Raw genomic sequence first — 24191 nt, 5'->3', positions numbered from 1 at the left:
GAGAGCCTTGCAAATCCTGTGGGCAGTCTCTTGATGGGGCAGTGGCTCGGGTCTGAACCCAGTTCTTATTTTCTGTAGGAGTTTCATTTGTTGTCCCCAGGAGGGACTGGTCCAGAGCCAAAATCTGCAACTGTCAGCGAAATTACATAGTGTGAGAGGCCTTGGTTCATTGTAGTTGAATAGTTCTCTTACTACTTCATAAACAGTGAAACCTGTACTAAGGGGACCCAATAGTTAAACTCTTTACTTGACATGGCCACTTTAAGTCTACCCTTGTGATTTCTTGTGTCTGTATGTATGTATGTTTATAATTTTTGTATGTGTATGGTAGGAAAGCCAGGTTTTTTTTCGGGTGGCTGCATAGGCTTGACTCTAATTTTAATAAGTACATTAGGATTCCTGCTGACACCTAAAATAGATGCAGCATATACTGGGGCACTAACTGCATAATAGCTACAAGAATGCTGGCTCTTAAAGAGTTACTTACATAGGAGCGGCATGTCAGAGCAGCGCATTGAATGCCAGAATTGTCGTGTACATTTTTTTTCATGTGCATGCAGTGAAACGCTGGGTGGCAGGTCTAGCTGACCTCATATTATCTAATTAGGTCCTAGTATAAAGATTTAGTTTTCATGTTCATTGAACTGTTAAAAATAAAAATCAGTTACGGTGCAGAGTGGGCATAATTTTCACACGTATGCTCTTTAGGTCACGGGAATATGTTTGTACATAGGATTATTCTTTATGCCATGTCCTATTAAATTGCAGTTTAAGATGTAGATGCATACTAACATTAGAGATTGCAAAACATTGTCCAGATTCTATTGATAAGAGACTAAGTGGTAAAAACTATTATTTGATGATAGCCCAGAGTGCTGCCTACTGTCCCTTTATAAGACTTTTTAAAAAAGAATCTTAATACCTAATTAATAGTGTGAGGATTGATCATCTGAGGTGAAACCTGAGTACATTACCCATTTGCTTGTATTTGCATGTACACACTTGCACATCAGGAGATAAAGATTCCTATTGCATTTCTGTTTAACTCTATATAATCCCCCTAAATTGTAGATTCACAGTAAAGACGTCCAAATTATTTGAAGATGTATTGTTAGCAGAAATTAGCACTTCCTTCTCTCTCAAGAACAATCTTCTCTTTTAAGCTTGCACATCTTTAAGTTGAAAGAAGAAAGTGAAGAAAAAAGAAAACTTTCTAGGGTGAAGGTAACACTAAACAACCTTAACTTTTTGGGCTATTTCCACTGTTGACTCTGACTTTCATTTAACTCCGGACATTTTAAAACAACAAGGTAACATTGTTGTGAATGTAAAATAAATCTGCAATATCTTTATAATGTTCTGTCAAAAAGCATTTGTCCTAGGGATGTCCTTCATCAATCTGTGGAATCCCCCCCAAAAAAGTTTTGTTGAAGAAAATAGCATAGATGTCTGTATAAATTGCAGAATATACATTTCAGCTCCTATCCGGTGACAAGTCTGTGCTGTCTTGTTTGGGTTATATGATTCATGGTGGAGCACATGTGGAGCCATTTACCTTGACAGAGAATTTTTTTCTTTCTAGCTGTCTCTGGAGTTCCCTGTGCATGACTCTTTCTCTTCCTTGAAGTTGTACTTAAAACAATAATTGTTATTTTTAAAGACAGAATCATCTCCATTTTTGGCCACTGTGTTCCCCCTTGTGTTCTCATTTTTCTCTGTTCATGCAGCTGGCCAAAATACTATAGAGAAGTGGCTATCCCTCTGGGATCTGAAATGCTGCCTTCGTGCTCACTGAGGGATGCAATTCCAGGCCAAAAGTCACAAGGCAGCCTTCCATATTCACTTCTTTCTATCCTCCTCCCATTTCCACATCATAGTTTGTAACCTTTTTTCATTTTATTTATTTTTTTGGTTGACCCAATAATTCTTGGGTTCTCGATTCCCCCCCCCCCCTTTTGTTTCAGATCTTTCAGTTTTAGATGCTACCTGCATCCAGCTAAATACACCCCTATGTCTTGTTTGTCCTGCAGGTGTAACAAAAGGGTTTATGCCTTATTGGCGTCTGTGTAACTTACCTGCATACTCTTGGCCGTAGCCTCCTGGTAGCCTTGCCCTTCGTTTTTCCTGGAGTAAGTTTAATAGGTTAGGTTATTTCCATCTTGTAAAAATACATTACGCTGCACTTTTATGATTTTTTCCCCTTGAGACTGCAGTAAAGATGCCCCCTTGTGGCTATAGGAGAAATAGTTAAGAAATTTATTAAGCCACTAGTTTTAGTGACACATCCTTTTTCCATTTGCAAATGAGCCTGAATGAGTTATATGGTTACTGTACAAATCCTTGTAGAGATTTAATTCGTAGTAATGCTGCCTCATTGGGAGTGGGAAGAAGAAATTCTGAGCTCCTTTGCTTGCATTGATAGGCCAAAAATCTATTAGATATAAGTTTAATTAAAAGGTTATTGTGGGATAAATGAAATTGGGGTTGTCTTTTTCTTTTCATTGTGACTTGTTAAAGTAGACTCTCCCCCCTCAAAATTAAAAGTTGATTTTTAAATACAAAAACATATTACAGAAATGTAAGGAAAAGGTTTGATTTGAGCAATTCTTTTGTAACAAAGTTTTGCTTTGAGAGAGATGGGGGACTGGACTGAAGTCTGAGTACATTATAAACTAACAGGTTTTTTTTTTAAAAAAACCTACTTTCCTGGCTACAGTTGGGATGCAAGCAGATTCTAAAATGTGATCCAAAAATAGAACAAACCAGGTAAGAGGGAATACACTGCTTAATACTTTCAAAAATAAGCTGAGTTAGGCCCATACATCACACAGTGCACAAAAAGAGTTGGTATTTTAGGGCTAAATGTTTACTCAGTAGAGAGGGAATGTCTTTTGTGACGTGTGCCTGAAATCTTCTTATGTTCATGAAGTCTAAGCACCAGCACTGTGCTTGTTGTATAGACATGCATACCAGCTCAGCCTCTGCCCTGGAAACTTACTCTAGCGTGTTTATTCCAGTATCAGATGATTTGATCTGCTGGAAGAGATAGAAGGAGTGGTCACCTTTCTCCAAAACACACAAAATCCCTGGTCATAAGACTCCCAAGTGACAGGATTTTTAACAAATTGTTTAGCATGTGGCAGCACATGTTTTTAATTAAGAACAAAAATAGAGCGTGGTCTTGTGAATGGAGACTGGGAGCCTGCAACTCCTAATTTCTGATACTGGCTCTGCTGCTAGCATGGCTGTGGGCAATTCCTATTGCCTGGCTTCCTCAATTTCCCGATCTGTAAAAGGAGGCACCTGCCTACTTTACTAAGCTGCTGAATTAATGTTTGTAAAGCACTCATTACTTAGGGAGAATTGTGCATTTTACCTCTGCATAATTGTATCTAATCTGCCATCCTTCTTTCTAATATTGGAGCATAGATTTCTCTATATAAGGCGTGCTATTTTCCCTAGTTTTATGCCACTTCACCAGCACTATGGTAGATGCTGCAAGATCCCGCTGGCCAGTGGACAATACACAGTTGACATTCGTGTTCTGCCGGTGCAGCAACTCTAAGAAGCATGGGCTTACGCTCTGTCATACGCTACACCAGGGGTGCCCAACCTTATTACACAGGAGGGCCACATAAACCGAAGCACCACCTTGTGCGGGCCAGACAGATTCTACATATTTTAATAAGCTTTAAAGTCACCTGTATTGACTTATATTTTAAGTTCTGCTTGTTTGGTATGTATTTAGGTAGGTTGTTTCTATGTACCGTATTGTCTGTTTACACACTTGTGTAAGCTAAAATGCTGTAACCATGCTGACAAAATGCTAATGAATTGGCTGTTAGTATATTGTATTGAAGCAGGCCATGGGCCGAATGAAGTGTTCTGGTGGGCCATGTACGGTTCGCGGGCTGTCGGTTGAGCACTCCTGCGCTACACCATTTTAAAAAAAAACCTTACTGCCTCACCCCAGTGATATGCCTGGTCTCTACTGGCCCAGGGTGCAAGGATTTGTAAGGTTTTGTCATAGCTGAGGTGAACTGTATGACTCTCTATGATGTGCTGCAGATCGTTCAAGAGAACAAGATTTATTTGCCTGCTTGATTAGTGAACAAGCTGGTGGATGTGGTGGAAGGACTCTTCTGAGGGTGGGGAAGAAGGTGGATGATAGGTCCCCCAGTCTACTCCATTAATAGTATTGATGTGCTGCTCAGCTTGATGTTATTTGCTGTCCTGATTAAAACGGGGCTGGATTGCAAAAAGGTGCTGCGTAAATATGTGAATATTTTTAAAATTCTTGTTGTGTGGTGTCATGGTCCAAATTATAGTAATTAGGCAGGCAGTCCATACAAAAGAAGCCAAAATATCCATTTTTCTATCCTGGGACTTATTCCTCTCACACACCAAACTTAGACTTCGTATGGATGCATTTGGCTGCCTTCCACACCATTTGTGAGGACTGCTTTCTTCTCCCTAGTCTAAGGAAAGTGTAGCTGGGTCTGGAATATACTTTTATGGGGTTTTCCCCAGGGCAGAGGGCCAAAATGCAGATGGTTTTTCCTCCTTTCTCAGCTAGTCGTATCCAAAGCTCCATTTGGCCTATCCATTAAGTCAGAGTCACTTATGGCACGGTAATGCTGCTCCACTCGCTTGTAATTTTGTATGCAGTTCTTGCTTATTCTATGAAGGTTTTCAGCTAGAAGGCTTCACAGCTAGGATGCATTTAATAGTATTGCATTTCAAGGTTAACATACTTCAACTGTACTCCCATAGTGAATTTGAGTGGCCACCTTCAGAGGAGTAATGTTAGGGAAAATGGTTTCAAACCATCTGTGATAAAGAATTCCTTTTGGCAAAATATACATGCTTAGCAAAACACCACTTGGAGACCAGTCTATCCACTCCAGTTCGATGAGCTTTGGAAATACTATTTTCTAGACCAACTTTCCACCTGCTGTTGCTACTACTAGATTCGTTTTTCTTTTCTTGATTTATCTAGACAAGCAAGTGATTAGCACTTCGTAGCTTTTGGTTAGCGATAGATGCATCGATTTAAAGGCCAGAAGAGGACGGCCGGAATCATTCTACAGAACATGGCCCATAGAATTTCACCAAGTGATTTCTGCACACAACTTCTGTTTTAGCTAGAGGTATCCAATCTTGCAATAGGAAAGACTGATGGTATTGAAGAGTTTTCTGTAGTAGCTAGGAAGGGTGGGCTTATTATGATTAAGAAACTGGATTGGACTGAGGTGATCTGAGTTCAGTTTCTGGTGTGCTCTCACAGGCTTCCTGTGTCTCCTTGGCAAGTCCCTTAATTTATTTGCACCTCAGTTCCCTGTCTGTAAATTGGGAACGACAATTGTCGTACGTCTTTTGTCACTTTATATTGTGAGTTCTTCGTACTGTGTGTTTTATACAATGCTTAGCACAATGGATCGCTGTCAGTTGGGCCTCTAGATGCTGCTGTAATACACATAGTAATTGCCACAATGGGGCTTGCTTCATTCCAACTGGCAATGCCAAATTCTCTCCTCCACCTTCAATTTCAACTTGGACGTAGCCCTCTGAATTAAAAACTTTCACCCCTTCACAGTGGGGCTTACAGGATGCTGAGCACCTTTAGCTCCCACTGAAGCCAACAGAAGCTGAGAGTGCTCAGCACCACGCACGATTGGATCCACAATGAGTTGTCTAGGAGGGATGTTATCAAGTGATGAACCCCGTGTACTGTCCTGTCTTCTGGATTATGGGTCTTGATGTAGCACTTCTGAGCTGTCTGCTTATTCCATTCTTGGGAGTCATTTAGCTCTTGACACAAGACACTGGTGTTGTGATGCTCAGGAGACCAGATCAGATTTTTTGAAAGCAGGATCATTTATTATTTATTGTTACTCTGCTTTTTTTCAGAAAGGGCAGCAGGTGGAGTTGGGCATGTGGGTGTGACATGCAAGCACTCACGTGCACTGAAACGAAGATAATCGGTGTAGTATCGGGGTGTGTAACTTACGACTGTCCGTTTTAACTTTAAGTATAAAACATCTTCTCTGTATCAAAGAATATCTTATGTGGTATATGGTGAGCATAATGACCATTCTGTTTGTGCATAATGAGGAGATTAAATCTTCAACAGGCACAAGGAATAAAAGAGAAGAATTGATAAGAGACAAAGCTCCAACATAGAAATCTGTGTGCCTCTAAAGGGAAGAGAAAATCAAATTAACTTACACAGTTATTCTCTTGTTTTGAACTGAAGCATTTTATGTGACTGTGGATCATGCTTTGGCAATCATATAAGTGGTACAGCTGTTAAAAGGAAGTTTTTGTGAGAAAAGGCTACCTTGAGCAAGTTTTTTGCTTTAGATCCTCTAGAGCAGGGGTTCTCAAACTTCATTGCACCATGACCCCCCTTTGAGAACAAAAATTACTACATGACCCCACAAGGGGGGACTGAAGCTTGAGCCCGCCCGAGCCCCACCACCCAGGGAGAGGGGAAGAAGCCAAAGTTCAAGGGCATCAGCCCCAGGTGGGGGCCTGGAACCTGAGCACCATCACCCAAGGCTGAAGCTTTTGGGCTTCAGCTTCAGCCCCAGGCACTGGGGCTCGGGCTTCGGCTTCAGCCCCAGACCCCAGAACGTGTAACGCCAGCCCTTGGGGGTCCTGACCCACAGTTTGAGAACCACTGCTCTAGAGTACTGTTAACCTGTCCTAATGTTTTCTTCGCCTTAAGTCCCAGGCTTTCCCCCCCTTACAGGTTTCTAATAATCAGAATGAAACATGCATATTAAATTATGGAAAACTGAAAAGCTTCTCTATCCATTAGGATGGGCAGATATGCACACTCATTTTCATTGGACAACCAAGTCATTAAAGTGAGGGCCTCTCCTGCTGCTGCTGCTCCTCCTCCTCCTCTCCATTAGTATTAATCCTTCTTTTTTGCTTTTGCCGTCAGCTGTAAGAAAAAGAAAGTTTGTCTTAAAATTATTCCCCAGTAGCGCATAAGGTAATGAATGTGAAGGTAATTAATGTGATATGCTCTCTGCACATGCACAATGAAATAAAAAAAATCCACATTACCCATTGGTAAGTACACAATGCAACCACTGAACCTCGCTTATATAATTAAATAACCGAAGCTGAAACACAAACCACTCAGAGCAAAGAAATTCTTAGATTGTTGCTTCATGGTAATTCTTCAGCATCACTTCTAAAGATGCCCCTCTTCTTGAATGTAAGTAAAATAGCAACTACAAAAATACCTACAGGAAATGCACATGTACATTGTGAAGGTGCATTATTGACACTATTTTAAAAAAAAAAAAAAAAAAAAAAAAAGCATTGCCTTTCTGTTTTGTCCCCGTCTATATGAGGAGCTCAAAGTGCTTTACAAACATTTAATGATAAGATCTTGGAGGTAGGGAAATATCTCCTCAGTTTCCCCATCTGTAAAGTTGGGATAAGTGACATTTCCAAGGTCACAGAATAAGTCAGAGATAGATTGGAAAATAGAACCCACAAGTCTTGACACCCAGTCCACTACTCTCGTTTTTAGACCACACTGTTTTCACTGTCCCCTCCCTCTGTCTCATGCTCTTATGACATACTGTCCAGAAACTTGCTTGTGAATGTAGAAAGGGAGACTCCTGTTTGTTAAGAAGCAAAGCTCCAACATGCTGCTGTGTTACATGCCACACACACAAAAATGAGCTTCAGGACAATGGCACTATTCTGTTGTACCCTGTGAAGGCCATGTGCTTTTGTTGATTCACAGTGAGAGTTCAGTATTTAGCAGCTGTCAGGTCTTCAGATCCCTTACCAGTGGCAGGATAGGTTGCTTATAGCTAAGGCTGCATGTCTGTCACGGAGATCATGGATTTCGTGACTTTCTGTGACTTTGGCAGCTGGTGCAGATGGCTCAGGGGCTGCCCGAGACAAGCTGCCCCTGGGCCAGCAGCAGCAGCAGTTTGGGTGTGGGAAGGGGCTCAGGGCTGGGGCAGAGTGTTGGGGTGTGAGGCGGCACTTACCTCGGGGGGGGGGGGGAGCTCCCCAGCTCCAACTGGCATGTCTCTGCAGCTCTTAGGCAGAGGGGCCAGGGGATTCCGTGCACTGTCCGTGCCCGCAAGTGTCACCTCTGCAGCTCCCATTGGCTGCGGTTCCCAGCCAATGGGAGCTGCAGAACCGGTGCTTGTGGCAGGAGCAGCACGTGGAGCCCCCTGGCTGCCCCTCCCTCTAGGAACTTCAGGGACATGCCGGGAGGAGCCAGGTAGGGAGTCTGCCAGCCCCACCAACCCTCCCCCCCAGCACCAGCGGGGGTCCTGGGCCGTGCGCTGCTGCCTGCCTGCCCCCCAGCACTGGCGGGAATCCTGGGCCATCTCTGCCCAGCACCAGTGGCCCCCCAGCCCAAGTTTTAGTTAGGGGTATATAGTAAAAGTCATGGACAGGTCACGGGCTGTGAATTTTTGTTTACTGCCTGTGACCTGTCCACGACTTTTACTAAAAATACCTGTGACTAAAACACAGCCTTACTTATAGCACCTATAGGGTAGAAGTCCTATAAGGAATATTTCTTCAAAACCACTTAGAAATCTTTGTGGTTTTTTTTTTTTACGCTTCCAGCAAGCTTGCTGTTTGTGCTGCTTTACTTCTCCATTCTTTGCCTCTGGCCTGTATAGTTAATATATTGTAAAAGGGAGGATAATGTAGCTCTGCAACAAATTTAAGCTGTCTGAATCCCTGTAAACATTATGCACCTTGTTTATTTATGGAGAGTTAAATCTGCTACACACCTGGCTTTGTATTTTGTGTCTCCTACTTCGAAAACACGTTTACTGCCATTAATTCACAGGTGCAACTCGACACAGCTGGAATAATCACAATTAGAAATGTGATGGTAAATGGGTATGATGAGCATTCTTTGGCCAAACCCAAACACACCTCGATTGGATTGCACTGTCTAATATATCTTTAAACACTGCGGTGGGTAGTCACCCTCTGTCTGGTGGATAGTTGTCCTGACACAGTGGGTAAAAGAGAAGGAAAGGGGGCATCATCACAGGGCTGGGAATCCAAAGTAACTGACTTGGAGTTGGGGACCACATAGCTGAATTTCTGCAACAACGTTTTTAATGTAGAAATGTAAATTGCTGTATGTCTATGACACTCCACATATTTCTATGTATAGGATGTTCCTTTCGACTGGAATGTGTATGTTTAAAAAAATCCACTCCTTTCCATCTTCAGCTGTACTCTTGCCTCTCAGATATAGAAGATGGTCATTCAAAGTTGGTCTAGATGTTATGGAAGTGCTACCTTCTCTGTAGACAACATATGAACATTGGATATCTTTTGTTTAAATTTGTGAAATAATATGTCCAAGTTTATTTGTAAAAAGAAAAGGAGTACTTGTGGCACCTTAGAGACTAACCAATTTACTAAGGTGCCACAAGTACTCCTTTTCTTTTTGCAAATACAGACTAACACGGCTGTTACTCTGAAGTTTATTTGTGTAAACTTAAATACATGGATGCAAGGCCACTGTAGTGGCTAAGCACCTTACAAAATTGTTTATAACTATGCTTGTTTAGTTCGAAGAGGTAAAGAAGCAATACTGACAAAAACAATAATGATCTGTCAAGGATCAGTTAAAACAATCAAGCAAAACAACTGTTCCCATGTTTCAGTCTCATGCTGCCATTGACTTCCATGGCAAGACTTTAATAGGAGGCAGGAACAGATCCTAAAATAGCTATAAAAAGATTATAAAATAAATGAGGAGTTAAGATTTTATCTGTTGTGGCAATGGCAGGCAAGATTTGAACAAAAGCTTGTGCTCTATAGAAACTTTTAGAGGCAATTACATGCACAATAATTGGTGCGCTGGAGCTCAGCTTGACTGCGACAGTATTTATTTTCATCTTGTTCCCAGCCAGTGAGCTTTGTTGTGCTAGTCTGCTGATGGAGAGAGTGCCTCTATTCAAGTAGGCAAGGCTTTTAATTAGCATTTAGTAGAAGCATGTGTATGTTATCTGCTGCTGCTGCTGTGAAGGTGAATTGGCTCTTTAAGGAGGATGGCCCATTGATGTTTGCTATAGTGAAGTGGAGTAATTGATTTGAAGTATTCCTTGTTCTTCTGAAAAACCTTTTGTACTGGTTGATAGTGCCGAGTGGAGCTAAAGGAAAAGTTCCTACTCCAGGAAGCAGGGAGACAAAGAATTTATTTTTATTATTTTAAAGGGGCATGGTGGAGTGGGGAAAGAAGATGTCAAAAAGAACTGTTAAAAGGACACAAACAGTTACACTTTTTGAAGTCTCAAGCTGAAAAACTTGCTTTTAAAATGAAGTTCTTGAGATTCTAAATGCTTTTCCCCTCTGATATTGAATGAATTTCTACTTTAAAGCACGTGTTGCATACGGGAAGAGACCTGCCAGGGTCTGGAAAATGGTAGTAAATATTCTATTGGATTCGTTGTTAATTTCAAACCTTCGGTTGCCTTTCTAAGGAGTTATTTACTAGAATCAAGTGGAAGATACTTTCTATAAGAAAATTACTTTTCATTCTATTTCTACAATTATAGAATGCTACATATAGGGCAGGTAATGTCCAAGAGAAGAGATGTAGAGGTTAGCCTTGTAGAAACTATGCTGTCAGGCCTGGAAGGAGAAGGCAAGAAAATGTTGGCATAACAGAATGATGGCGCTCCTTGATTTAAAGGGACCAATTTGGAAAACCACATTTGTGTCTGAAAATTTTACTGGTTTTACAAGTAACATCTAAAATCACTATAACTGAAAGAAATTAATGGGGAAAAAGCACTTCTCTCTCTTGCAACAGTTTTACTTAGCGTATTTGACATATTAGAGTATAGTCAGTTTCATTGTTTCCTATGTATTGAGTTCCAGAGTAACAGCTGTGTTAGTCTGTATTCGCAAAAAGAAAAGGAGTACTTGTGGCACCTTAGAGACTAATAAATTGGTTAGTCTCTAAGGTGCCACAAGTACTCCTTTTCTTTTTATGTATTGAGTCAGTTTTTCCCTTCCTGAAAGGACCCTAACAAACGTCAACAGGGAGTAGAGAACCTCTTGTAAACATGGTTTTTAAAATGAAGTAAAAAATAAACCAATCAGAACATACTATTGAAAGAGTGGATGACCAGAAACGAGCAATTAAAAAACCAACAACAAAACCTCATAAGTAGAGTGTCTCACTAAGGGAGTTGCATTGATAGACTTTATAGGCATTTCACTGAAGGTTGGTGTTGAAGACTGCTATAATAAGGGGTCAATGATGACCCTTGACTGACTTTTATTAAACATTTTCCGTGTTTTCCTTCTCCCCAGGTGATCTGTGGAGTTACGATTTCTACAGTGGTCAATTTGTTGTGTCTCCTGAACCAGACACTAGTGTATATACGCTTGATCCCCAGAAGCACAAATACATTATCCTAGGCAGTGATGGACTGTGGAACATGATCCCACCTCAAGATGCTATTTCGATGTGCCAGGATCATGAGGAGAAACAGTATTTTATGGTGAGGGCATGTTTATGTTGTCAACTACTTTAAGATCACATGATAGCTATTAACTCGCTTTTTTGCTGTGTTACTCTATTGCCGTACACTTTAAAAGTATATGCAGTTGTGACATCGAGTGTTATTACTTAATAATACTGTTACAGCATACATGGAGCTATTACAATGATGGTAAACTTATTGTGATAGCTTATGTTTTAGTCATGGTATTTTTAGTAAAAGTCACGGACAGGTCACAATGAGTAGGTACAAATGTATAATCACTTCAGTTACCTTTTAAAAAAAAAATTAGTAAAATGAGTTTCCTCCATGTGACGTCATTATGAACAAAGTTTCACTGTAACTGGTGTTTGCACACTAATTCATTCAAACAATTCTTGACTACCATTCTGTTTGTCTGTTTGCTAGATGCAGGTTTGTCTGAATTCTGATGCTTTACGACCATGAGGTAGAGGTAGAGAATTGCAAACTGTGCCATATAATTTCTTCACTTTATGATCACAGTATAATGGTGATGGGTTTTCTTTGTTTTTCCTTTAAACATTAAGGGAGAACACAGACAGTCTTGTGCCAAAATGCTGGTGAACAGAGCACTAGGCCGGTGGAGGCAGCGCATGCTTCGTGCAGATAATACTAGTGCTATTGTAATCTGCATTTCGCCGGTGCTGGACGATCTGAGCAACTGGGAAAATGAAGAGGAATTGTATCTCAACTTGGCAGAGGGCCCCTGCTACAGCAGTCCTGATATGTGCATGATGACACCGTCCCGCTGCTGTACCCCTCCTGTCAAGGTAAAATTATTTAGAATTTTAAGAATGAAACCCACAAAATTTATAGCTAATTCCTCCATCCACCTCCTGCTTCTTCTCACTAGAGAGAGGCAGCCTTCTTATGTGACTCAGAAAGATCACACACTTCTCCTTTTGGCATATGTTCTTCAGTTGTTTAGTCCTGGGAATATAAATCAAGAGTGTAAAAGTATGAGCTCTGGACTTGGGGACATTCAAAGTCTCTGCGTAATCTCAAAATCTTGACACTTTTTGAATTACCAGTCGAATGCTAACAACTGAAATCTATAACGATAGAATGGTGGTGGTTCGTGTATTTTTGTTTTTAAAAGGTCAGTATTTAAATTATATGTACAGCATCCTTCCTAATGAGTAGTTGCATTTCCCTACGCTACATAAACAGAGAAATGATTAGTTGTTTTAAGAGCACCTTTACTTTCAGGTTGGGAGAGCATATCTGCATCTATCCGTCAATTCAAATTCTCTTCATTAAAAGAGACAGCCTTATTTTTACAGGGATCTTCCTTTGAATTAGACCCTTGTCCATTAACATAGAAGGGAGGTTTTTGGAAGGTCTTTACCATTTTGTTGTTAAAGACTAGGATATAATTGTGAGTGGATGTTTGTTCTCTAATGTCTTTGAATAGCCATCCTTTAGGCCAAGTAAAATTGAAAATCAAAGATCAGGATGAGAGTACTTAACATTTGGTTGATATAGAGACAGACAGCAATAAAACAGCAAGTGGGTTTTTTTCCATTCAGTAGCAGCAGGAGAATGCATGGGAGGAACCCCAAATCCACTGAAAAGGGTAGCAATCCCAAAGTCTTCTGTGGCAAGAGATTATCTGAATTGTAATTATTCCTGTTTTTCAGTCAGTGGTTTTTTGCGTACAGCTTTTGAATTATTTCCAGCCCTCGTCAAGTAAACTTTGGGTCATGTTGATTTGAAAATGTCCCAGAACTAACATTTCAAATAAGTACTCTAAATATCCCTTCCCGCCCTTTCACTCATGTAAATAAATTCAGTACATTCTGTGTGGTGTAGAAATCTGTGCTCCAACGGTCAGACCAATACCAAAAGCAATGGAAGCTCTAGGTCAAAACTTCAGAAGAGGAGTGTCATTCCTTTCATGGCCATTTTCAAACTGCCCTTCAGCTCTGTGCTGGGCCTGCTAGGCTGTTTTTAAGGGACTGTAAATCCCCCCCTTAAAGTCCTCTTGCTGTTTTGGAGTATGCAGCACATGTTAGACTCATATCAAGGCAAATGGTCTTTCATCTCGAAGGTAAGTGCTAAACTGTTACTTCTAACAGTTCAAAGTGATGTTTAGTACTGAGATGAAGGTAACTTTTTATTTTGTTTTAGGGATTGTCTATATAGGGAAAATAACTGAAATACGTACAGCAGAATAAGCTATATTGCTATAGCTATTCCAGAATAGCTCCCCATGTGGCCAGAACACACTGTTCTGGAATAAAAGTGACTTTATTCCAGAATAATTACTCCACTTTGTGTGTGACGTAATTATTCTGGAAGAAATTTTCTTTTATTCCAGAACAGTGTGTCCACACAGGGAGCTATAGCAGAATAGCTTATTATTCTGTAGCCATTCTGGTCAATTTCCTCATGTATGCAAGGCCTGTATGTCCTCTTTTTCTTAGCAGGGCCCTGATGGTAAAATTCAGTTGGCCACAGGCATAGAATGGTTACCATTAAATCTGCTGGTTCCATTTTAAGTACACTTTTTTCCTCTTGCCCTGCTTTACAGTTTTATTTTATAATTTTAAAAATACTTATTTTATTTAGGATAATTCATTCCTATCCCACTTGATTTCTTTTAAAACTGAAATGACTACACAGATACCACAAATATAATTTTTAGCATTAGTATAGGTTGCTGTTTTAGTAACAAATACCATCTATTCTCACAGAATCGGTATAAAAGTGGAAGGAAAGGAAAAAGTGGAAGCAGGAAGTGGAAAAAGAGAGAGAGAAAACAGGGCAACTGTCCTATCAGAATAATATTGAAACATTTAAGGAAAAACAAACATCTCTAGACAGACTAGAATAAATGGAATGACTCTGCATCTGTGTCCCTTTTTGTGTATTTTTGTGAAAGCCCAAAAAGGAGCTTCCCTATATTTTTCAGGTTGTTATTCTGGCTTGACTAATAAGTAACTTTTTTGCAATGGGCATGGGAGTAGCTTTTCATTTCAGTGAGACACAATAATGGTGAGAAGAGCAGATTTCCACACTCGGGTTAATGTAATGGTTGACCAACAGGGTTTTCCATTTAAAGAGCAAACTGCTTCTAAATACATCTTCTGGGTAAAATTCAAGTGCAGGAGGCACCTCTGACTCCTTTTCTTTCTATGAAATTCAAATTACGTTAAACCTAAAATTAACTAGCATGGGAACCAGAGCGTGGGTAAATGAAGACTGCATTGTGCCTTGCTTCAGCCTTTTAAAAAGAAACCAATTCCGTTTTGGAGGGAGGATTAAAATAGCCTATGAGGGACACAATTTTTCCTGCTGGTTCAAACCGTAAAAGTTGGACTTGTGCCTTCTGCAATAACGAATACCTGATCTTCCAGAAGCAGGCAACCCCCACTGCCCAAACCATACATAATCCACCCAGTTGTATAATGCTGTACATGAGGGAGCAGGTAATTGCTTCCTGATCCCTGTGATAATCATACTCTGGCCTTTAAAAAAAATCCATTATTTGACTCTGACAGTGAATTCTAGCGGAATACAGAGTATTTTATACACTAAGGTATATAAAGTATTTTATTTGGTATATAAATGTACCTGCTCTTCACTTAAAGTTGACTGAGTTGTTGTATTATGAGACAGTGAGAAATGGATTGTTTTTTACTATATCCTTCAAAATTTAAAATCTCAAATATTCAGTCTCAAATGGAAGTCATTTGTATAGATTCACAACCAGTATTTTTGGCACGTCAAGAAGTGGACAAAACCCTTTTTTCTAAGACGTATTTTTTCAGATCGGCTGTCCAATCGCTTTTAACCAGTGTGTTGATGACCTAACCTTTGCAGAAGTATACATAACTCCAGTAATGTTTGACTTTTGACTATATTTACTAATTCCTCCCATCAGAGTAAACGTTGCACTTTCACAATAGCCACAGAATTGTTTCCAAATAATTTTTCTTCTGAGAAATGTATGTGGGGAAATATTAGGGAGACAGCCACTGATTACATAATTTAAGGAGTTTAAAAATTGGAGCCTTGCTCCTACATGGTAATGTAAAAGTAGGGGAGGCCAAATTCTTCCTGGGATGCAGCTTATTTGGAAGAAATCATGGTATAAGAGGGGAGGGGAGGATCCTAGATGTGAATATCCATGTGTGAGATGAGTCTAGTGGTGGTCATATTATTGTCTTGAAATTCACTTCTCGCACATGAGAAAGTGAGATGTCACACTAGGAGTTCAGGTCTGTTTACTCTTATGGAGCTTATTTCTGTCCCTTCTAAGTAAGAGTTCCTTTATGTAAAGATTCTGGCATTTTCATGTATGGAGAGACACTACAAGTATTTATCTCCCATCTGAAAAACATCTGTCTTTGCTCCTGTTAATAACCATACCAGAAGGCGATCGGTGTCACAATACCTAAAACCAGAGGGAAGTACCTGATCTGAATTAGCCAGATAGTTAATGCTTTCATGGATTGCAGTTGCCTTTTTCCCAACCTGAGATCCATCATCAAAACTGTGCATGCCATGGGTGTTAGATGTGAGCCAGTGGCAAGAGGTTACTGATGATGGTTCCTTTTATTTACATTTTACTCCTGGGGATTGTGTCTTGGAGGGAAATGGCTCGGCCTTTAAGGCTTTGTCTACACTGGCATCTGAACGACAAACCTTTTGTTGTTCAGAGGTGTTTAAATCCGCGCCCCCCTCGACCCCCCAAGACAAAAGTTTTGCGACAAAAAGCGCATGTGTGAACAGGGCTTTGTCGGCAGGAGCGCTCTCCTGCTGACAAAGCTACCACTGCTGGTTGGGGGTGGAAGTTTTTTGTCAGCAGGAGAGCTCTGCTACACTGCGTGCCTTTTAGCGGCACAGCCATGTCACTAAAAGGTGCATAATGTAGACAAAGTTTAAGAGTGGAGAATATTGATAAGAACCAGCACCTTTGTCTGTTATCTTCAAAGAACTAAAGAGGCATTTGTAACTTTGGGTCTTAACAATCTCAGGTCTCCTAAGTATGGTTATCTCTGAAATAAAATGGAGGCCAAAGCCAAGTTCCTGAATTAAATAAGAGTATCCCCTTGTTTCTGAGTCAGATCTTTTTGGTGCCAACTGTAACTGATTCATCCTTGAAATAGTCCTAAAGTTTAAAAAAAACTCTCAACAATTTCCTATTGCTGTCAGCAGCTGATTGCCCAGGAATGAATTTTGACTGGCCCACACCCTCGGTTCCTTCCCCCCCCCCCTTCTCATTACCCCACTCTACCCTAAATTCCCTTGTACTCCCTCTCCTAATTTTTTCCATTTTAGTGCCCCAAATCATTGTGTTACTGCAGCTATCCATATGGAGCAAGGCTATCGGTGATGAGAGCCATAGCACTGAGGATCTTGCATAGCAAGGCATGCCAGATTAAAAGTCTAACAAAGAGCCAGTCTCAAAAGTATAATTGAGCCTATTAGGCAACAGTTCACAAAGCACCTCCGAATGTGTAAACTACATGGGGTTTTTTGGGTTGTCACTAGAACTGAGTGAAAGAATAACTTCTAAAATACTGTCCATAAATGTCTGTCATCAGATCTATTGATAGCATCTCAAACAGTTCAGTTCACATCTATTAAAAGTTTGAATTTATCCTTTTTGTTTTTTTGCAATAACTATTTAAATTTGGTTTACATTGGATCATCAAAGATACAATAATCTTTCAGTAATGTCCAGATTTCTCACTGGAAAAAAAATCCCTTTGATATATGCCAGCCTGTCTTTTGAAGTGTTTTTTTAAGCGTAGAGTCTAATTTTTCAGATGTGTTGAGCAACAACAGGCCCCTTTGACTTCAAATTGGGCTACGGTTGCTCAAGGTCTGATTTTCAAAAGTACTTAGATTTTGAGATCTCTTGTATTATTTCAATGCGTTCAGTTTCAACTGCAGTAACCGCAGGTGCATTTAGTTTGCAGTATAATACAGTTTCTGGAATAAGATAATCATTAGGTTATTGTCCTTACGTTGGTAATACATAAAATGATGTGGCCTTGAAAAAATGCTTTGAAGGTCTCTCATTGAATAAACAGCAATTTCTCCACAATTTGAATCTTTTAATAATTGTGTCAACATTTACATGTAAAGGGCACTGCATAAATAGCAGTTTATACAGCCCTACTGTGAGATAGTGAAGTCTTCTCTATTTTCCTGATGGTGAAATTGAGATAGAAATGATTTACCGAAGGCCACAGAGAGCAGCGAAGCCAGGATTAGAATTAGGAAGTTCCTGGCTTCCAGTGCATTATACCACACTCTCTCTCTTCAAATTACAGAATACTTCGCTGTGCAGAAAACAGCCAAATTTACTTTGCTGAATAAAGAGAGTTTTGAAAGGCCAGAGCCTAATTTTTATTCAGTCTTCCCCAGTTGTAAGGAATAAGTGTGTTACTAACCTAGAAGGATTGGACGCAACAAACGTAAATTCAGAGGTTAGTGTAGTATTGTCCAGGGAGGCCCTTATTCCATCTCCTTGTACGCCATTAGAACTCCTCCAGCAACAGAGCATTGCTTCAGGCACCTGATATCTTGTTCAGCGGTAACTAAAAAGTCTAAGTGTAATTCAGGTCAGGAGATAAAGCCTGTTCTTTTGCTGTTTGTCCTAATAATACTTGGCCATTCAATGACATTTTTAATCTTCAAAGCACTTTGGAAACAATCTCACAAAACATCTGAAAGAGAGCATTAGCAGCTTCATTTTGCAGAGGATACTGATGAAGACTGGAGTGTGCGGCATTCAGTGCAGACATCCTTTTCGATGTTGGTATTCCAAAGTAATGAAAGATGCAAGGAGGTCCCATAGTTCGGTGACTTACTTATTAACTTTACGCCAGTGAGAATGAAAACACGTATGCTAACTGAGGCGAGACAGGTCTCTGAAAAATCTAATGGCAGACATGTCATCATAGACTTACTGATGGAAATTAACAAACTTGCGTAAGGTTGGAGGGCTGAAACTGGCAAGTTGAGATCCAGAGCCTGAAGTCCACTGTGAAAATGTTCAGGTGTGTTTCGCATCTGGATCTGGAGTTAGACCTGTCTCCAAGAAGCTTTAGTATCTGCTGTCATGTATAGTATCTTTCACCCACATACTTTAGCCATGGTCTGTGGTAACACAATTGGAGTAATGATATTTATGGATAAATAATTCCTTCTTTTTTAATCCCAGCTTCTAGAAGAGGATCTATGGCCACGACTGAACTCCTCTGAGCCTGTTCCTTCTCTCATGCATAGCAATGTGATCTTGGATAAATATTCCGAGCTGTCCAGTGAGATTGCTAAAAGCAGTATACCGTTGGCGGTAGCATCCTCTAGGGATCCAGGCCCACAGGAGGAGAATTGTAGCAAAACACTAGCTTTGAGGATTCATGAATCTTACAGCAATGGCTTGTCAGTTACCCTCTCCCCTTCCAACTCAGCAAATTCAAGCATGGACCAAAAAAGCTTAAAGATGTCTCCTAATGGCCAAACAAAATCCCAAGAAGCAGAGAGGACACCTACAGGAAACTTTAAACGGACATTAGAAGAATCTAATTCTGGCCCAGCTTTGAAGAAGCCAAGACGTAGCCTGAGTCGAAACATTAGCGTCCAGCCAGAAAGCCTGTCCACAACTCCACAGCGCAAAAACTCAAACAAGCTCACCATGCGGCGAAGCCTGAGGGGACAGAAGAAGCTTGGCAATTCACTGTTCCACCAGACCAGGAAAGCCGTTTGCGTTTGCTGAGGGGTGTTTGTGTGAGCACAGTTTGGTCTGATTAGAATGTTGAAGTTGGTGCAGAAATTTGAAACTCTTCCTGTTTATCTTTTTTTAAAGTAGAAAACTTTTTGGTATTGAACAGCTTTATTCTCAGCCTTGTACTGCTTGTATTATAACTGTGAATTTTGTAGATGTGTAGGGTATAAGTCGCTGTAAAATGTGTGTAAATTTGTACTCCTTCATACAAATGTAGTCTCTTTTTTCCCCCTTGTATAATTGTTACAACAGGGCTAAACGTTGTTTAAAAGAAGATGTTTAATCTTTTTTGTTAATTTACTAAAGTCATGAATTTGTATAAGCTTCTTGTGATGAGAATTTCACAACTTTTTAACTGAAGTAAATTATTAAATAGAATGGAAGATATGTATTTTCGTAGTACTATACGTTCAACCCAAAGTGTGTCTTTTAGAGAATACTCTAGACCTATTTTTTGTTCTTAAAATTTAGATTTCTCTATTCAGAAATGAAATGGAAGCAGAGATGTTGTGTTACTTTACACAGCTCAATATCAATTTCTTTATCTTAATTAAAATACTATGCAGTATCTTATTCAGTTGTATTTTTTGTAACCTTAATCGTCAAAGTATTTAGCAAAAAAAATTGTGGGTTTTTTTTTTTTATTTCTGAAAACTCCAACCCATCCTACAAAGCCATTCTCATCCCTGTAGTAATTTATGGCATTTTTATCCAGGCATTTGGTAGTGGTATTTCTTTTAATATATGTGCCCTATAAAGGCATTTTTTGTTATTTCACTAACTGATGGTACTGCTAATTCCTTTCCAACGTAAGTCATCAAATTATTTTATGATTTACAGTTTTCATTGAGTATGTGGACCATATATATGTTCACCTAAATAAAACAAGTGAAAACTTGCTTGGGGTGCCTTTGTTCTTTAACTATGTACAGTATCTTATGCTCAAATTCTTTAAACACTGTGGTTTTGTGTAATTGTGCAAATATTAAATGGTTCCTTCCTTAAAAAAGTCTTTAAAAAAACCACCTGTTTTTATCAACTGGTTCCCAATTCTACGCTTTATTTTTAAAAAGCCGGAGGGGTAGATAGTGTGATGTGCCATGGAGAGGACTTTTGGAATGAGAAATATAGACTTGGATTAGAGAAGTCTACTGTTTCTCTGCATGCTTTGCCTTCCCCCTGCCTGCTTCTGCAGGAAATTTTGATCAGGAAAGATATGCCCACCTGATTTTTGTAGTCCCTATTCAGTGCTTCAGAGGGAGATAAAGAGACCTCAAAGGTTTATGCCAGCATGGTGTTGGGGGAAACTTCCTTGACTGCACACCAGTCTGTTCATCCTGTGCGTGTTGAGTTTAAAAAACAAACTGATCTAATGCCATTTATAGTTACATACATACCTTTATAAAGTGTCCATAACAGTTGTTATGCAGGATGATTTATAGTAAAACACAAATATATCCTGAAAAGCCATGGGTATCCCAATAACTGTCCTTCCCAGCCCACCACCTACTCCCAATCTCTGTAACAGGAATACTGGAACTATCAAGATTCTTATGCACTTTTGCTCTTACTACTGTATTTTTCCATTTTTAAATTCTAGAGGAATGTCCATTCTCATTCTCAGCGGAGGGTTTTTGCTTTATCTTTCAGCATCTCTCCTTCACTAACCAGAGTCTGTTTTTTATGGGAGAATCAGTGGCATTTTGCAGGGTTTTGATGTTAGAGCTGCTCCTTCTGCAAATACCCACTATTTGTGTAAGTTTGATGTGCTTCAACTGAACACTATAGAAACTAAGTTGAGCCAGACGAAATAGAAAAGAGGAAGGGAATGTAGGTTTTTCCTCGTGTACAGCAGTCAGAGGATCTGGAATCATCAACAAGCAACTCTATCTTCTGTCAAAGCCACTATCAATTCATTACATGGGAGAAGGAAGATGTCCAACTTTTTTTTTTTTTTTTTTTGGTAAGCAGAAACTCATTAAGTTTGGTTCATGAGTGAAACATGGCAAAATGAGTTCGAAATGAGGTTGCCTTTATTTTTAATTCTACTGCTGTGGCCAATACAAATGACTTCAGAGTCCATTGCTCTGTCTTGATCTATAAGGATCTTAGCCACTCAGAACAAGATGAAGTGTTGTATGTCATCCTGGTGGGCTGCAATTTGACATGAAGATATAAGATTTATGCAGTCTTCCATTTTATTCAAATTATGTGCAGTTTTTCAGAAACAAAGAGGCCTCAAAAGCAAATGGAACAAGTTAAAACCACTGAACTAGGCTTATTTCTGTGACCTGTGGAAAGTTTCAAAACAGTTCCTCTTTATTTGGATTATTTAAATTCAATTAAATGTAACGGGTCAATGCTTAATCTTAAATATTTATGCAGTTTAGGACTGTTGACATTCTACAGTGTCTTTTGACAGAGCAACTCAAAGTGCTCTACAAATTAATCCTCACAACACTGAATGAGGTAATTACTACAGTCTTTTTCAAAACATTGTTCGTATACATATTTTGCTAGCTCCCTGCTCAACATGTTAGTATTAACTTATTGAGTCACTAACAATACTGGTAGTGCATAGATTGACTGACCAGATTTCTGGTAATGCATAACTCCTCAGTTGACAGAATTTTACTGTATTTGCATTTTCAGTTGGAAGTTAAGATCTGTATTGTTCCTATAGTACCATCTAGAATTTTTAAAGGGACATAGGCAAATACAGTGTTCAATCAACCTGCTTTACTCAAACAGCATGTACTAGTGGTGGGCACTTGACTTGATAACTTAAGTCCCTTCCATCTTTAATTACTACGAAAAATTAATTCTATGGTAACGCGTTAAAATTCTGTCCTGCTATGTCTTTCTAAGGCATTTGGAGTTAATTGGGTTGGCCTTTTATTTCTCTCAAGGTCTCGTTGAGCTGTGCGCAAGAACTTCTTGGTTTAGAAACCCAGTCTGTAGAGTGTTTTCCCTGAAGGTGTCCACCAAAGCCTATTTGTCTGTGTATGAGCAGTCTTTCACTTTGGTCAGTATTTTTATGATCAGTTGACCTTTTTTTCACTTTTTTTGGGGGGGGGGGGCATGTTTTTCTGAGCTGGTCACTTCTGTTATCTAGTTTCTTTAATCATCATGCTTGCTTTATCTTTATTCTAATTTTACGTTTTATGGTGCAGAACATTCCATGTACTGGTTTGGTTATGCACCCAATATACACTATGGCATTTTATACTGAATGTGTTTTGTGTTAGGTGGATATATTATGGTCAGAAGGCTCCTACACGTGACTTGCTTTTAAATGCGCAAGGAAAAGGCCAGTATTCTAGAATTACATCAGTGGCCAGGATTATATTTTTGGAACCTAATTCTTTAATACTGGAACAATAAAACCCACAGGCTAAAATTAGCTCTGCTACCTACATGTTACTATGGCTACAGAAACCCCAAATGGAATCATAGGCTTTCTGAAGATGTATAATTCTCTTTCATCCAAGGAATGTAATAACATCTCTTACAGATATAAATATTAATGTATGGTCTAGGTTGGTCCTTAACCATGGGTTACAATCCCATAGTATGAGAAATAATTTAACAGTTTTTACTAGGGATGATGATTTTTACTGTTGCACAGAAATTCATACACAAAAAAGCAGTTTTTAACTAGCAATCGAGTAGCTATATTTGACTTACTGATCTATAATATTATAAGTCTAAAATATTAACTGCTGGTTCTAATTTGATTCTTGCTTAGTAAACCATTTTTAGTTAAATGAATAATTGCATTTTTCATCTCTAAATTTCAAAGCATTTAATAGATCCTACTTAGCTGCCTATCTGCCAGGGAATTCAAACAACTCTTCACCAGTCTACAAGCTTTTACAGATTTGTAGTAAAAGACTGGTGAGATGTTCAGTCTTTTTTTTTTTTTTAAAAGGATGACTTTTTTTCTTGCCACAAGGAAAACCCAGCTGTAACACATTAAGAATTATGTGAATCTGTATCACAAGTTACATGGAAATACACTGAAGAAAAAAGACTTTGTATACACTGGCACATGTTCACTTTTTTCTGACTATATATGTTGAAGCAAAATTGGAATATATCATCAAGCACATGCACTCAGGTAAGTGTGACCTCTTTTCCCTGACCACCCCCCCCCGCCCCCCCATTCCTCCTGTGTCCCATAGTGCTTGTTTAGGGCTGCAGGGTTTTCTCCATTTGCAGCAGCAGATGTCATCAGTTTAATGTCTGCTTTCTTAGTTTTGAATAAAATAAGCAAAGAGAATTATTTGAAAGGAAGAAGTATAGTACAAATAAAACTTTTGCAATTGCAAATGGAGATTCCCCAGAGCAATCATTCCCTTCCATTTTTTAAAATATATTTTGATTGCTACTGTAAACTGGCTAGAGCTTACCCTTTTGTCAGCTTTGCCTATTTTGATGTCATTTGTCTCCACATAAGTTAATTAGTCAATCAGGATAAGGAAAAAATAAAATTTGCAGCTGACAGCCCTCCTTAAGTGGCAGCAGTAAATCGAATTAGGCCTGTTGAGTCATAGCCTTCAAACATTTTTCATTGTGAAACAAAATTATAGTATGTGCAAGGAGGAAGTTATCTGTGTATCAACTAGTGGTTTTAGGGTGTGTGTGTGTAATTCAAGTCACCATTGTGTACTCTAACCTATTCAACCAGAAACTCCAGCTCTCTTCCTGTAAGGGCATCTCTCTGTTGTGAGACAGTTAACAGATATAGGAACTTAACATTTGAACATTTCTTCAGGCTCGGAAGGAAGTGTCCTTGTATATTCTAACTCCAAACGTACCTAATATTGCTCTACAGGATAGGTTTGTTAGAAGCATTGCCCCTGTTTGACCTGTGTAGTCAAAGTTTGGGGCTTTGG

General features: G+C 39.4%; 1 protein-coding gene across 2 annotated transcripts in view; it reads left to right on the top strand.

The window, feature by feature from the left end:
- Window positions 1–20150, top strand: part of PPM1D (protein phosphatase, Mg2+/Mn2+ dependent 1D) — a 37663-nt gene extending 17513 nt beyond the window's left edge. Inside the window, exons 4-6 of one of the 2 annotated variants that reach the window (XM_074974853.1) lie at window positions 11338–11528; window positions 12077–12319; window positions 18730–20150. In XM_074974853.1, the coding sequence (XP_074830954.1) occupies window positions 11338–11528; window positions 12077–12319; window positions 18730–19284 (989 nt within the window). In that variant the 3' untranslated portion in view covers window positions 19285–20150. Of the gene's footprint in view, window positions 1–11337; window positions 11529–12076; window positions 12320–14245; window positions 14387–18729 lie in introns of those variants that run through there. The other variant, XM_074974854.1, reaches the window with a different exon arrangement.
- The last annotated feature ends 4041 nt before the right edge of the window (window positions 20151–24191 follow it).

Source organism: Natator depressus, chromosome 17, assembly GCF_965152275.1.
Source record: "Natator depressus isolate rNatDep1 chromosome 17, rNatDep2.hap1, whole genome shotgun sequence".
Lineage (NCBI taxonomy): Eukaryota > Metazoa > Chordata > Testudines > Cheloniidae > Natator > Natator depressus.
This window is presented reverse-complemented; position numbering and strand designations above follow the sequence as displayed.